This window comes from Notamacropus eugenii, chromosome 5, assembly GCF_028372415.1.
Source record: "Notamacropus eugenii isolate mMacEug1 chromosome 5, mMacEug1.pri_v2, whole genome shotgun sequence".
Lineage (NCBI taxonomy): Eukaryota > Metazoa > Chordata > Mammalia > Diprotodontia > Macropodidae > Notamacropus > Notamacropus eugenii.
Window position 1 is genome coordinate 339820634 of NC_092876.1, and position 14876 is coordinate 339835509.

Sequence of the window (14876 nt, forward strand, 5' to 3'; positions counted from 1 at the left end):
TTTTTATTCATTAGCAGATAATGCCTTTTTTGTTTGATGATATTATTGTAATTCATTCCATAACTAGCTCTCAAAGTTGGAGGGGTTGTTCTTTTCTCTGTCCTGTCTCCCAGCTGTTCAGCATTTCTATTATTATTAGCACGTTTCTCCCCGCTCCCGTGCTTCCCTGCATGCTGTACCCCCTCACCCAAAATAAGAGATATCCAGTATAATTCCTGCAAAACAGTTCTGATTAAAAATTTTTAGTTGGGCAGAAGATAAAAATGATATTTGAAGACATCTAGATTTCAGTTGTCCTTTTCACTCTATTTTATAAACATTTCATGCATTTACTTTAACTGTATAGCATAGATTCCTTTCTACCCAGATTCCCTTCTTCCAGCCAGAATGACCCACCAAGAATGTACTTTCATTAAATATCACTAGGTCTATTCTACAGAGAGAGCACATGTAATGGGGAGAGAGGAATCATACCTAAATAAATAGGCTTTCTGAGGGCCTAGTGTTGATTGGCATTGGATCAAAGAAAACTGTTTTGATTCGTCTTGTTAAATGCATGCTCAGTTAGAGGACTTTTAATATTTGTGAATTTACTGAGTGAAATAATGTATCTATATCAAGCTAGCATAATCTAATGACAGGACAGCAGGCCCAAGGTTAGAGTATCCCAAATGGAAATTTCAGGAGTTGGGGGAAAGCATGATAAGTAGGTGGGGTCAGGTGGAAGTCAAAGAGAATAAGGTACTTTTCACAATCAATATCTAGCTGTTTCATTTCACTTTATTCTCCTTTACACACTATATCCCATTCTGAATGGTCAGCTTTCTAGTCCCATTCCACAAGTTTCCATCTCCCACTTCTGTTTCTTTGCACTAGCTTTCCTGGAATGCTCTCCCTGTTTTCTTCTGCTTCTTGGAATCTGTAGCACCCTTTGAAAAGTTGAGCTCAAGTGCCACCTCCTACATAAAATCCTAATGAATTTAAAAGGAAAACATTAAATTTTTAGATTTTTAGTTATTTTGTAACTGTCTTCTACATAAAATGGGAGGTTCAAGTTATTATAATGTTAATGTTTCATGTCTTAAGAAACATTAACAGGATACATATTTTTTGTTTTGTCAGTTAAGCCTCAGGTACCACCTTGAGGCTTTTCCAGTGTTTAGTGCTTTCCAGTTCCACAAATGACTTGGTATATATTTCACGTTTACTTATCTGTATAGATGTTGTCTTCCATTGTCACCATTCATAGCCAGTGTCACTTTTCCTGTCTACCCCAACATCTTATCCACCACCACCCTCTAGTAGTCTGTATTCACACACTAATATATGCCAACTGCTTGTAGAAAAATAGGAGAACTGAAAAGCGTCAAATTCTAAAGTGTCCAACATACCAGGATTAACTCAAAATCATCAATGGGGCCAAGTCCCTTCAGCTCTTCTCAGTGATCATGCTTATATTTGAAGAGGAAAAAGAATTCTCAGTTCTTCTTCAAGGATCACAGATCACATAGTTATTTGATCTAAATGTTATATTCCCCCACTGAAATGTAAACTCCATGAAGGTAGGAAGATATTCTTAATCTTTGTATCCCTAGGACCTAACACATTGCCTTTCATATAATAGTAACTTAATAAATGTTTAAGTTGAATCACTTTTAACTTAACTTTACTGAGTAATAATATGATGCACACATAGTTGATTGTGAAATGAATCCCATATTTTTAGCCATTTATTTTACCTCTTCTAGAATCAGTTACAGTTTTTCTAACATTGTTCTGTGTTCACCATTTCTGGCACCTTCTGTATTTTTTTTTTTTGAGTCAGAGTTAAGTGACTTGCCCAGGGTCACACAGCTAGTAAGTATCTGAGGCTGGATTTGAATTCAAGTCCTCCTGACTCCAGAGCTAGTGTTCTATCTTCTGTGCCACCTATCACTTAATTTCTTTTTTTTAATTTTCTTTGTTTTCAGTGTTCTAGAATCACTTCTATATGTCTTAGATTTTTTCCCCTCCTTCCTCCCCCTTCCTCCCACCTCCCCACCCCCTCCCTGAGATGGCATACAGTTTTATATAAGTTCTACACATATATTCCTAGTAAATACATTTTCACCTTAGTCATGTTGCATAGAAGAATTAAAATGAATGGGAGAAATCATAAAACAAACCAAAAAATAATGCAGAAGAAAATGGTCTGCTTCATTCTGTGATCAAATTCTGTAGTTCTTTCCCTGGGTGTAGAAGGCATTTTGTCTTAAGAGACCATTGGGAATTATTTGAGTCCTTGCATTACAATGAAGTACTAAGTCTACCAGAAAAATTCCTCACGCACTGTGGTTGTTGCTGTATACAAAGTTCTCCTGGTTCTGCTCCTTTCACTCAGCATCAGTTCATATAAATCTTTCCAGGCCTCCCTGAAGTCTTCCTGTTCATCATTTCTTATACCCAATAGTATTCCATTACATTCATATACCACAATTTATTCAGCCATTCCACAATTGATGAGCATCCCCTTGATTTCCAGTTTTTGGCCACCACAAAGGGAGCTGCTATAAATATTTTTATATGTGTGGGACCCTTTCCCATTTTTAGGATCTCTTTGGAATACAGTCCTAGAAGTGACATTGCTGGGTCAAAGGGTATGCACATTTTTGTAGCCCTTTGGGTATAGTTCCAAATTGCTCCCCAGAATGGTTGGATCAGCTCACAGCTCCACCACCAATGAATTAGTGTTCGAACTCTCCCACATCTCCAATATTTATTGTCCTCCTGTTTTGTCATGTTAGCCAATCTGATAGGTGTGATGTGGTATCACAGAGTTGTTTTGATTTGCATCTCTCTAATCAATAGAGTATTTTTTCACATGACTATGGGTAGCTTTAATTTCTTCCTCTGCAAACTGCCTGTTCATATCCTTTGACCATTTATCAATTGGGGAATGACTTGTATTCTTGTACATTTGACTCAGTTCTCTATATATTTTGGAAATGAGACCTTTATCACAGACACTAGTTGCAAAAATTCTTTCCCAATTTTCTGCTTCCCTCCTAATCTTGGTTGCATTGGGTTTGGTTGCTAGCACCTATATTCTTAAGAAATTGTTTGCTATATATTGGCGTGAGACTACTGAATAACATGCAGATCTTTGATTTCATTTTTCTATCTCAAATTAATATTTTCTAGCATTTCTCCTATCTTTTCCTGTGCTCACCTTTATATTGAAGTCACCATATATCAAGATATATGTTGACTCTGTTAGTATAACAAAGAACTGGAAATTACAGGTATGTCAGTGAGGAATGGCCGAACAAATTAAAGTATATGATTGTAATAGAATATTAATGTGCTGTAAAACAGATGGAAGGGACAGTTTCACAGAAACCTGTGAAGACTTATGTTAACTGATATAAAGTGAAGAAAGTAGAACCAGGAGGACAATTTATAAAATAACATTATAAAGAAAAATAGGTTTGAAACATTTAAGAACTGTGATCAGTGCAATGACCTATGATGCTTGCAGAGAATCCATGATGAAACATATTACACACCTCTGCAGCCAATGTGGAAATTTGTTTTTCTTGATTGTATATTTATTGCAAAGGTTTTGTTTTCCTAGTTTTTTTTTCATAGAAGAAAGGAAGAGATTATTAATACAGCTACCAAAAAGAAAAAACAAAAACAGGTTCATTGAGCTTTTTTTTTTTTTTTCCAAATAACCCAGAAAGAAAGCCATAATAATCATTTTGTCTTCATGCATCAGTCTGTTGTCAGGGCCGTACTTGAAGCCTTTCCAGCTTAGGGAGATCTGCCAGAGCTTGTGCTCCACTGGCAGAGCCTTTGACGATTCAGTAGTACTTCCCTACTATGATGATCCATCAGACTAGACCTTGGAAGAGAGTACCCAACTCCAGGAAATCTATCTTGCATTTATTCATTTGAAACATATTCAGCACCTGCTCTCTATATGTAGCCCTCTACCTTTAGGCTCTAAGAGACAGAGAAATATCAAAAGTAATCCCTTATCTCATGGAAAGAACTTGTTGGGAAGATAAGAGATACATGGGAAAACATATCTTACTTTGCATTGTTATGAAAATGCCAAATGACTCAGAAACAGTAAATACTCTAATTTAGCTTATGGAAAAATAACTTTGAACCGTATTGGTGATTATGAAAGGATTGTGGAGAAAATGGGTTTGAGATGGTTAACATTATTTGACTAGGTAGGAAGGGCATTCCATGTAGAAGTCCCAGCATAAGCCAAAGTTGGAGGTTGGAATGAACCAGCCATATTTGTTACTAATAAGCTGAAGTGAGGAGTAAACCATCCTGGCTAGAGTGAATTTGGAGAGTTTGAGGACAGTGGTAGATAAGGATGAAAAGATAAATTGAGATTGAATTGTGGAGGATTTTGCATTCCAGTTTAAGGAATTTCAATGGTTCGTCTTATAGATTATGTTCATTCTTCCTATTTCCCAAACAAGCCATCTCTATTTTATCCATTTTCATTGCCCTCTCACCAGAACTTGACTATTGTCTGGAACTCTGGGCTCTGACAGAAGAACTTTTGCTTGATTTTGCCCTAAAGCACACCACTTCCTGGATACCTCCAAACCAGTAGCCTTCTCCCTTTTCTAGTCCCCTATTTGTTACTTTCCCCCACAAGCTTCTTGAGGGGGCAGTACAATGCCTGACACATATTAAGCATTTATTTTGCTTTTTTTATTTATTCACTTTTCCTTCAGTCCAAAAAACCTTTTTTAAAAAGAAGTTTCAAAGAGCCTAATATTGGTGAAAACCTTGCAGTATTGTTCTTTAGAGGCTATTATTTATGTGGCTGTGTGTGTGTGTGTGTGTGTGTGTGTGTGTGTGCGTGTGCGCATGTAGCTTAGAACCACACTAAGACTTTTGGGATACTCTACATTCCCATTCTCACGAAAAATGGATGATGTTACTGAAACATGAAAACATTAAATCTTAAGGGTGATAAGACACCAGGATATATCAGTAGGCATGTGTAGAATTTCTTTCCTTAGAGATTTTAAAGAGTAGGGGTGGTATTTTCTATCTGAAGTAGCCAAGAAGTCATCTAAATCAAGGGATTGGAATAGACAATTTTTTAAAAAACGTTCTTTGGATACTTAATTTATAATTTTTTAACATTCATTTTTTTTTATTTTGAGTTCCAAATTCCAGCCCCTCTGCAGCCCACTGAGAAGGCAAGCAATATAATACTTATTTTACATGTGAAGTTACAGAAAACTTTTCTGTATTAGCCATGTTAAAAAAAAAAAAAACGAAGAGAGATAGTAAGAAAAAAAACAATGTTTCAATCTGCACTCAGAATTCATAGGTGCTCTTTGGAGGTCGATAGCCTTTTTTCATCAGGAGTTCTTTGGAATTGCCATGGATCAGTGTCTTGATCAGATTTGCTAAGCCTTTTACAGTTGGTCATTGTTACAATGTTGCTGTTACCATGTACAATGTTGCTGTTACTATGTACAATGTTGCCTGGTTTTGCTCATTTCACTTTGCTTTGATTCCTATAAGACTTCTCAGGTTTTTCTGAAACCATCCCTTTCATCATTTCTTACAGCACAATAGTATTTCATCACAATCATAGACTACAGCTTGTTCAGCCAAAATTGTTCCTAGTTTTCCATATCCCCTCCAACATTTGGAACAGGTGGTTTTTAGAGCTCCCATCTAACCTTGGAATCATATGGTATGAAAATCTGAGATATTCTTTGTTCTCCATTAGTGTCTTCAGGTCATAAGAAACATCTACCTCATATAGTTTCTACTGAAAATGAAAAAGATCCTTCAAACACAAAACAGATTGAACCAATCCAAGTACCTTTCAACTTTGATTTTTCCACGATGTACAAAACCTTCTGTGAGCACGTGCAGACACAGATGTCTCTGATCAATGCTCAAAGTTCTCAAAGCGTTTCTGACTCTGGTTAGTATGAGTGACACATTTTTTAAAAGTGTGAGTAAGAACTATAATTAAACTGTCTTCTTATTCTAAAAACAGTGTAAGGTTTTCTTTCCTTCCTTTTTGTCTTTTAAAATGTCAAGGTCCTCCAGTCTTTAATTATGGCATACCCACCTCCACACCCATTCTCTCTCCTCATGATCCAGCTCAGCCTTCTGATGTTCAATCTGTAAGTACAGTTCATTGTACCATAAGCATCAATTGTCTGTTAATATGTATCACTTGCCCTTCAGAGAAAAATTAAATTGGATTTCATGAATTTGTGTCTTAATGTTAAGCTCCTGATACCTTAAAACTATAAAAGATATTTATAGATTTTTATATTTCCACAGCTTTGTAACGTTGGCACAATGTGTAAAAAGTCAAACAAATCTAAGTCATAAGAGTCCTTGTACCATAGAAGAATCCAGCTCATACTTTGCTCATGTACATATGCCACAGACTTCTACATAAAGCAATTTTTTATGTAATTGAATTTGCCCACAAATGTGCGCAATCAAGGGAGGTAGGAAAGGAGCCTCCTGCTGGTGGGGCATGGAGGAATGGGAGAGATAGAGCAGTTCAAGGACACACGGGGGCTGGGAACAGAGAAGTGAGAGCAGGAGGAGCAATACACTGGAACCAGAGACAGCCACATGGGGCCCGGCTAGAACCAAGAGATACACGTGCAGGCAGACAAGGACACAGACAGGAGAGGTCAGGTGACATCCTGGGGCCAGGGCTAGACAGTACCCTAGCTCAGACAGGTGGAAGATAGACAATGGGGATGAGTGGGTGGAGTAGGACAAAGGTCTCCTCTCATCACTTCAGGTCTCAAGCCAAGTGAGGTAGCAGTGGCGGTGGTGGTGTCCTCTCCATGTGTCCATTTTTCTTTCAGTCAAAGTGGGGTTTTTTAGGGTTTTGTTGAGATTTTCTTTGGGGGTTGGGGGAGAGGCCATGGAGCACTGAGTTGAGGGCAGGAGTAGAGAGAGAGAGCACAATACCATACAGTAAAATTTACATTTTTTCTTTTGGAATGAGAATTTCAGAATTCTTTACTTCAGGTCTAATTTGTGTAAAGCAAATTTACATAAGGCAAGAACTGTCTATAAGCACCTCAGAGAGATGTAGCTTCTAATAATTTTAATTTTGATTAATCTTAATGACTGCTTTGCAGGCAATTGTAAATTGCTTTTAATTTTTCAAAACTTCACTTATCCCTTTTTCCCACTCAGGAGGTTCAGGCTCCCCAACAAAGTGAAACAGCTTCTCTAACCTTTACTAATGTTCCAGTGCAAACTGTCATCACTGATCCTCACACATCTTGTCTGCGAGCATCTGGGGAAAAAAATAAGCCAACTGTTCCAGTAGTTCAGCCATTAGTCCATGATAATGGAATTCTAGCAGCACAAGGAATCTCTGAGCAGTTGGGCAAGGAAATAAGTCTGTTAAAAAGTATTCAGGCATCCCTGGATCTATTACATCCTCATCAAATAAAAGCACGTGAGAAACACCAAAACCTTGATCCAATCTTGACCACTGAACAAGAGGATCCTTCAGAACATATTTGGGAATCTTCAAGTGATGATGAGGACTTAAAAATTGTTGAAATGCAAGTCCCAAATTCTGCCAAGTGTATCCAGAAGACAAAAAGTGCAAATCCAGAAGAAGCCTCCCCCAAAATTAGAACACTCAAGTATTTGCTGGGAGAACTCAAGGCTCTGGTTGCAGAACAAGGTAGGTGCATCCTTTTAGAACTTTATTATTCACTGTACTGTATAGCATAATGCCAGGCTAAATGCCAGTTTCAGGTTGTTGTTAGCGTTAGTAATTACGTAAGTTAGAATAATTAACTCTGTGAGTAAGATAATATTGATAGAAATAGGTATTTAGCCATCAGGACAAGATTCTGTACAGTATCACAGAGACTAGTTTTTAAAGAAGTTAAACTTTAATGCTATTTCTATTAATTTCAAATGCTTTAGGACTGTGTAGCATTCAGAATTATATGATTCATCAACAAATATTTATTAAGTAACTATTGGTATTGTGTTCCAGGCATATGTGATTTTACATTAGTGAGTCCAAATAGATGAGTTACGATGTTATAGTAGAAGGAGCACTGGGTTCGGAAACAGGAAGCCTTGGTTTTGGCCCCTATTATAAACTAACTTTGTTGCCAGATAACCTCTCAGTTTCAGCCCCTCACCTCTAAAATAAAGGAGTTGGATGAAATCATTCCCCAGCTCTCTTTTGCACTTTTCAATTCTATGATTCCATGACTTTTGAAAAGCTCAGCTTCCCTTCCACCCCCACCTCAGCCAAAAAAAAAAAAAATTTGATTTAAAGCCCACCTTAGAGATGAGAAGTCTTTGTAACATATAGCAGTGTTTATGAAACTTCTGTGTTGAAACGAGTTTTTAACCTAAAGCTTCTTTTGAATTCCTTTTCATTCACATCTAATAAAGAAAAAGCCTTGGGGGTAGAGAGCCTTCCTATTTCAGCAAAGCTGGTGTCCAGTTGTTGTCATTATATGTTTGCTTCTTAGATATTTTCTCAAATAGTCACTTTTGTGTAATGTTAGCAATCTTAATTTCAGTAAACAGATTTCTGGCAGTGAAGACTGAAAAACTAATGTCTAATCTCTGCATATGTCTATAAATGTACTTCATTAATCTAAAACATCATTTTCAGTGTGGCAGATTTGTTGTATCAACTTATGTTTCTTTGAACAGAAGCAACTAGTAGGTGTGCAGCTAAGTAAATTTGCACAATTTTCTAATTGCATGTCTCCCATCCTAGAGTGACTATTATAAATCCCTCAGCTTTTCAGAAGTGTTTTGATGCTCAAAATGTATTTCCTACTTCTTACAGACTTTGGATGGGTAATGTAGAAGTTCTCATACTTTTTCAGTCCACAGATACCATGGGTGGTAATGAATGAGTTGGATTAAAAAAGGGCAACAGAATAGTGGAAAGAATGGTGCTACTTTTGATGACATACCAAGGAGGTGAAGGCTGATTTTTTTATTAAATCCTAGAATCATAGAATTTTTAAAGCTAGAAAGGGCCTCTGAGATCATCTAGAGTAAACTATTAATTCATAGTGGAAACAAAAATTGTCATTGTGACGTAATTATGACTTGTATATGAGACTGGCCTATGAACTATTTGAAAGGACCCTTTGAGAATCATCATTATAGAGTAAAGATAAATATAATTAATCTGACTGCTATTCAATATAGTTATTTCTCAAAGGCATAAATGGGAAAAGATTTACTTCCAGACTTCTTTTCCCCAAGAAAATTTATTGAAAGATTATAAAGAAAAGAATGTAAAATAAAACCCCTCAAAAAGAAATAGGCTCCTTCCAGTGAACTACCTACCATAGTTTTTATCTGAGGTGATCACCAAGATCAAAATGTGCTGATATGAATGTCAGCTCCTCTTATACTGTTTAAGACTTCCTAGGAGTTCTAATGGGAGGATACATATAAGCCTCAAGGAAGGGGGAATAGTAGTCCTGGATAACTGAGTTCAACTAATGTATATCACTAATGTGTATATTTATTAAACATCCCTCTTTAGGGACTAGATATGTATAATATTCCTTTTGCTTCTTTACTTCTTTTATAGGGGATTCTGAAATTCAGAGGTTGATTAAAGAAGTGGGAGAGTGCATAGCTCTGCTTCCAGAAGTAACTGAAAATACTCAAATGGAGAGTGAAATAGCTTTAGCTATGCAGACCCTAAGGAGTGAAAACGTTCATTTACGCAGGTTAGTGGGGTTTTTGATTCAACAAACATTTATTGAATGTAACACTGTAGAGGGGAGGAGGCAGGGAGATAGATACACAGATGAACACAACAGAATCCTTGCCTCAAAAATATTAATACCTAGTAGCAGGGATAAAATACACACAAATAATTCCAACATATAGTGGTTGGTATGATTAAAAAAAAAACAAAATTATATGGATATTCAGATAAAGAAGAAATTCCTTTTGTGGGCATCAGAGAAGGCTTATATTTGAAGTAGGCCTTGAAAGATAGGTAGAATTTGGATAGGGTGAAATCGAGAAGGGGCATTCCAGGCAGATTAACATTAAATAAATCTTTTATGGTCATACTTTATTTTTTTCCCAATCTCTTTACAAAAAAACTTATTTCTCATTTTTTAGTCACCCACCTTTTCCACTAGACTTGGTTCCACATTTCTTTTGACTACTTCTAAAAAAATTTTTTTTAGCTACCCTCAATTTGCAATTAATGAAAATATTCAAAGAATATGTAATGTAAGTCCTGAGGCTTCCAGCTTCTGGGCATATTAACTGACTGTTGCCTATGACTGGAATTCCCTCTCTTCTCTCTTAACTCCTGGCTTCCTTTGTGTCTCAGCTAACATGCTACCTCTGCACAATGAGTTTCTCAGTTCTCCTTCATCTTAGTGACTCCCTTCTGAGAGTGTCTCCAATTTACCCTGGCTGTAGCATGTTTGTACAGAGTTGGTTGTGTGATGTTTTCCTCAGTAGATGGGTAAGGGCTGTCCTTTGTCTCTCCTTGAAACCCCAGTGCTTAGCTCTGGGCCTGGCACATAGAAGGCGCTTAGTAACTGCCTGTTGATTTACTGACTTTACTGAAGATGCTTCTAGAAAAACTGTGGAGTAAGGGAAAGAAAAAGAAGACTGGTCTCCAGTCCTAGTTCTGCCACCAAATTCCAAAATTCTAGGATTTCATACATGTGACTTTAACTCTTGAGATTACAGTTTCCCATCCTTAAAATACAGTAGTTGCATTATATGTCTTTGAGGGGCTCTCTTTCATTTCTAGCACTGGATGATTTGATGAGTTCTGATAACTGCCACTCCATGTTTAAAGTTGATATGGGCCATTTGAAATGGAGCATTTGAATAATAAAGGACTTGCTTTTTTGAGAGTTTTTTTTCCCCTTTTTTTTTTTTTTGTAGTTTGTGGAAGAGGATAATTTTTGGAAGTAATACAAACTACACGTCCTATTTTGTTAGCAATATAATTGACACACATAGAGGCTTTTCTTAACTGTGTAGTGGGAAAGAGAACCTTTTTCTGTGGTCATTCAACGTTGTTCCCAAAATACAGTAAAAACTGTATTGCAAGAAAGCTCTGGTTATCCAGACTTGGGCAGTGCATTCAGGCCGGTTTAAAAAAAAAACAAAACCAAAAAAATCCCTGAGGGTTAACATCTTAAGCGTTGAAACTTTGGATTTTTAAACTGTTGGATGTGGTTTTTTTTATGGAAATCTGTCTAAAATGAACCACGTTGTCTTCCTTTTTTAACTAAAGTATACTGAATAGAGTTAACCTTGTATGTGTAACATAGAGGTCTCATTATGAACAGCTATTCTACTCTGCTGTGGAGATAGAGCTATATAGATACAAGAGTCTAAGGCCACATGCAGCCTACCTGAGCACTTGAGATGCTGGAATAATCATTGATTGCTAGTGGATCCCATTAATTATAAATATTTTTTTTGTTAAAGCAGACCCTCTAAAGGGCCCCTCAGAAATAATTCACTAGAAATTTGAGATAAAGCTTGTACTAGAAAATTTTAAAACACTTTTTTTCTTAACATTCTACATGAGAAAATTCTCTCATATTTAGTAAAGTAATAAAATTTAGTGTCAAAGGAATATAGATTCGAACAGGTCATATTTAACTTAAAAGGCAAAATATGAACACAAAGATATTTTGGGGGAGGGGTGTGTATTTCCTCTCATCTTCAAGGAACAGCTAGGTTCAGAGATGTTCATCACCAAAAGGCTTAACCCAGGTTGATGAATGGTTTGACTTTGACAGCTCACAAATGTTGATTGCCTTAAGGCACAGCAGTATTGTGGTCTCACTGGTGAAGGGACCTCCCTCCCTGATAAAATTGTGAATCTCAAGTACATATGTTATCTGATGGATCACAGAATCAAAGATTTAGAATCATCTTATTAGTAATGATAAACTGAGGCCTAGAAAGGTTAACTGCCCTAGCCAAGATCACAGAAGTGGTAAGTGGCAGAGCAAGTCAGGTCCTGTGACTGCAGGTTCTCTGTTTTTTTGTTCCTGATGTCTCTTTCCAAATTTGATTTCATATTGAAATAGAAATCATAATTCAATTGAGAGGGGAGAAAAATAGTATTATGCCCCATCCATAAGTAGGAAACTTATGAGCAAGAAATGCAATTTGATTATGTCAAATCCAAAAAGAAAACCTGTTTTCAAATTTGTAAATTTTAAAAACAAGTTTTTTCATTTATTTATCATTGTGATTTCTTTGCATAGCTATTTTAATGCATTACATTTTAAACAGTTATATGTGTGAATATAAAAATAATAATGAACATGACCTTTATTTTAACTGCTTAAATAATGCAAATCAACTATTTAGCCACCATATCAATTTAGCCAAAGTGCTGTTATTTGGAATGATTGCATTGTGTCCAATAACTTCAAAACAGTCTTATCAGCAATCTTTCCCAATTTAACAACCAGCTTATGTTATAGAAGTTCATATATAAATTGGTGATTTGAAACTTAAAATTTATTTTTTCATAGAGAAAAATGTAAATGAAGTTTAGATTTCCAGGCTAACATACAAAAGCCCATATTATAATTGAAATTGTATTAATTGGGCCGTTAGCCCATATCACCAAGCCTTAGTACTAGAAGAGACAACCATAGTGTGAGTGGAGGGGTTTTGTTGCAGACTTTGGTGGCTTAGGGCTTTGGTGGCTACATTTTATTTTGTAATTGGGAAGGGCTACACTGGGCCAGGCTGGGGGTGTCATGAAAGCTGTTCTCTCTTTTCTGCTAACAGTAAAAGCTTGACCTGGCTCACGTGGCCTGAGTGTAGATGAAAGCTCTTATTTCCTTAAACTAGTGACCAGTAATAAAGTTAGAGAAGTTAACATGCGAAGAAGTTAAGGGGGGAAGAGTATATAAAATAAAAGAAGGTACCAAAGTTTGAAAGATGGTGAAATTCATATAGTTGTGGAGAGAACTTTTTACTTAGCGTTCTCTGACCTTCTCACTCCTCATTTGTTTCCATCTCACTGGTAACCAGCAGCTTCAGGCTTAAGGAACCACAGCAGGACTGTGGGTCACTATTCAGAAAGAAATTTTTAAGGCCAGAATATCTGCCATATGGATGTTTTAGAGTTGGAAAAATTCTAGGTTCTAAGGTATCAGAGATCACGAGCTGGAAGGGACCTCAGAGGCTATCAAGTCTAATTCCCTCATTTTAGAGGTGAGGAAAAGTGATTTTTCCCAAGTTTCCACAGTAATAAGTGGCAGGGCTAGATCAAACCCAGGACTTGTGACTAAATCCAACACACTTTCAACTGTGCCTCTTGTTTTTCAGAGTTGGAAGGGACTTTTTCTTGTTTAGTCATTTTTCAGTTGTGTCCAACTTGTTGTTACCTCATTTGGGGTTTGCTTAGCAAGGATACTTGGGGTGGTTTGCCATTTCCTTCTTGAATTTTTTTTACAGATAAAAACTGAGGCAAATAGGGCTAAGTGACATGCCTAGGATCACCCAACCAGGAAGTGTCCAAGTTCCGACTTGAATTCAGGAAGATGAGTCTTCCTGACTCTAGGCCTGGCACTCTGCACTGAGCCACCTACCTGCCTAGGAAGGAACCTTAGAGATCATCTAAACAAACCCCTTTCCTTTTGTAGCTGACAGATTGAGATCCAGAGAGTTTTTCATATACCCACGATCACATAAACTAGTAATTGGCTGAGGCCAATTACAACTCATTCCCTTCTTGAATATAAATTGAGGCTTCTTTCCCAAGCTGCTATCTCTCCAGCCTCTTCTAAATGTACTGCTCTTTCAAGTGTCAGAATCAGATTTGCAGAATTACTTTTCATTGATCAGTTAACCTATAACTAATGTAAACTATTCAGAACATGCTGTGAGGTTATTACTTATAAAACCAAATATTTTTTCACCCCAAATCTGGGCTATTTCCATTGCTTTTTATATAATGAAAAAGGGAAAAGGAGGAAAAAAAAACAGTAGTGATATATTAAATCACAGCCTGCAGTGAAAATTTCTAATTCTTTAAAGTACCAAAAGAGGTGATCAAAATGAGGTGATCAAATAGGCCCACTGACTTGTCCCTGCTTTCAGGAGCATTTTTCTTTTAAGATAATCACCTTCCCAGAGTAACAGAACTTCTCAAATATGAGAATTCTTTTGGCTAAATGTTTAATTCAGTAACAAATATCAGTTCTTTTACTTACATAATTAAGTTGTCAGAGAGTAAGTAATTCTGGAAACATTCCTAGAGAAGTAAAGCACTATACTTTTCCTCAAGTGACATTGCTACATGTTCAAAACATATCTATACAAAAAGACTGAATTGTTATTAAGCATAAGACCAGCAATTATCCTTTTTAGAAAAGAAACATGTAAGAACTCTAGGTCATTGTTCCTGTGTTACACATCAGAATTCTAAATTATTTGTGACATAAGCAGATGAATGTGGGGAGCAGTTACTCCCCTGAAGGGAGGTGATGGTTATGGTTTTATCTGCTGTTGGAGATAGAAGAAGTATAATATAGTTACTGAGTAAAAACAAGGGGGAAATAGGATAAATAGGGGAAATAAAAGGAAGCCAACAATGAGAAAAACATGAGAGAAGAAACAAAAAAAGGAATAGGAGAGAGAGTGATATGAAAGGGAAAAAGAGAGAAAAAAAACCAGGAGGTGTGATAGAAGGAAAAAGAAAAGTGGAAACAGAAAAGAACTAACAAGTAATACAATACAAATTTGAGACTTGTGCTTTTTTTCATGCCTGAAATAAACCAGAATTTGGTTAAGCAGCTATGTTGCCCAGTGGATAGAGCAGTGTATCTGGAATTAAAAAG

The 14876-nt window shown here is 36.6% G+C and overlaps 1 protein-coding gene and 1 long non-coding RNA gene across 7 annotated transcripts in view; one reads left to right on the forward strand and one right to left on the reverse strand.

Annotated features, from left to right (window-relative positions):
- CCDC14 (coiled-coil domain containing 14) overlaps positions 1–14876 on the forward strand; it is a 56311-nt gene that overhangs the window by 12076 nt on the left and 29359 nt on the right. For 4 of the 6 annotated variants that reach the window (XM_072613757.1, XM_072613762.1, XM_072613756.1 and 1 more), the window contains exons 6-9: positions 5759–5959; positions 6079–6164; positions 7210–7711; positions 9611–9752. In XM_072613757.1, the coding sequence (XP_072469858.1) occupies positions 5759–5959; positions 6079–6164; positions 7210–7711; positions 9611–9752 (931 nt within the window). The remainder of the gene's footprint in view (positions 1–5758; positions 5960–6078; positions 6165–7209; positions 7712–9610; positions 9753–14876) is intronic. The other 2 variants (XM_072613761.1, XM_072613760.1) reach the window with 1 other exon arrangement.
- LOC140506508 (uncharacterized) lies at positions 592–14418 on the reverse strand. Its single transcript, XR_011967959.1, has 3 exons — positions 14250–14418; positions 6110–6162; positions 592–971 (listed from the first exon to the last, which is right to left on the reverse strand). It is a non-coding gene; the product is annotated as an uncharacterized lncRNA (long non-coding RNA).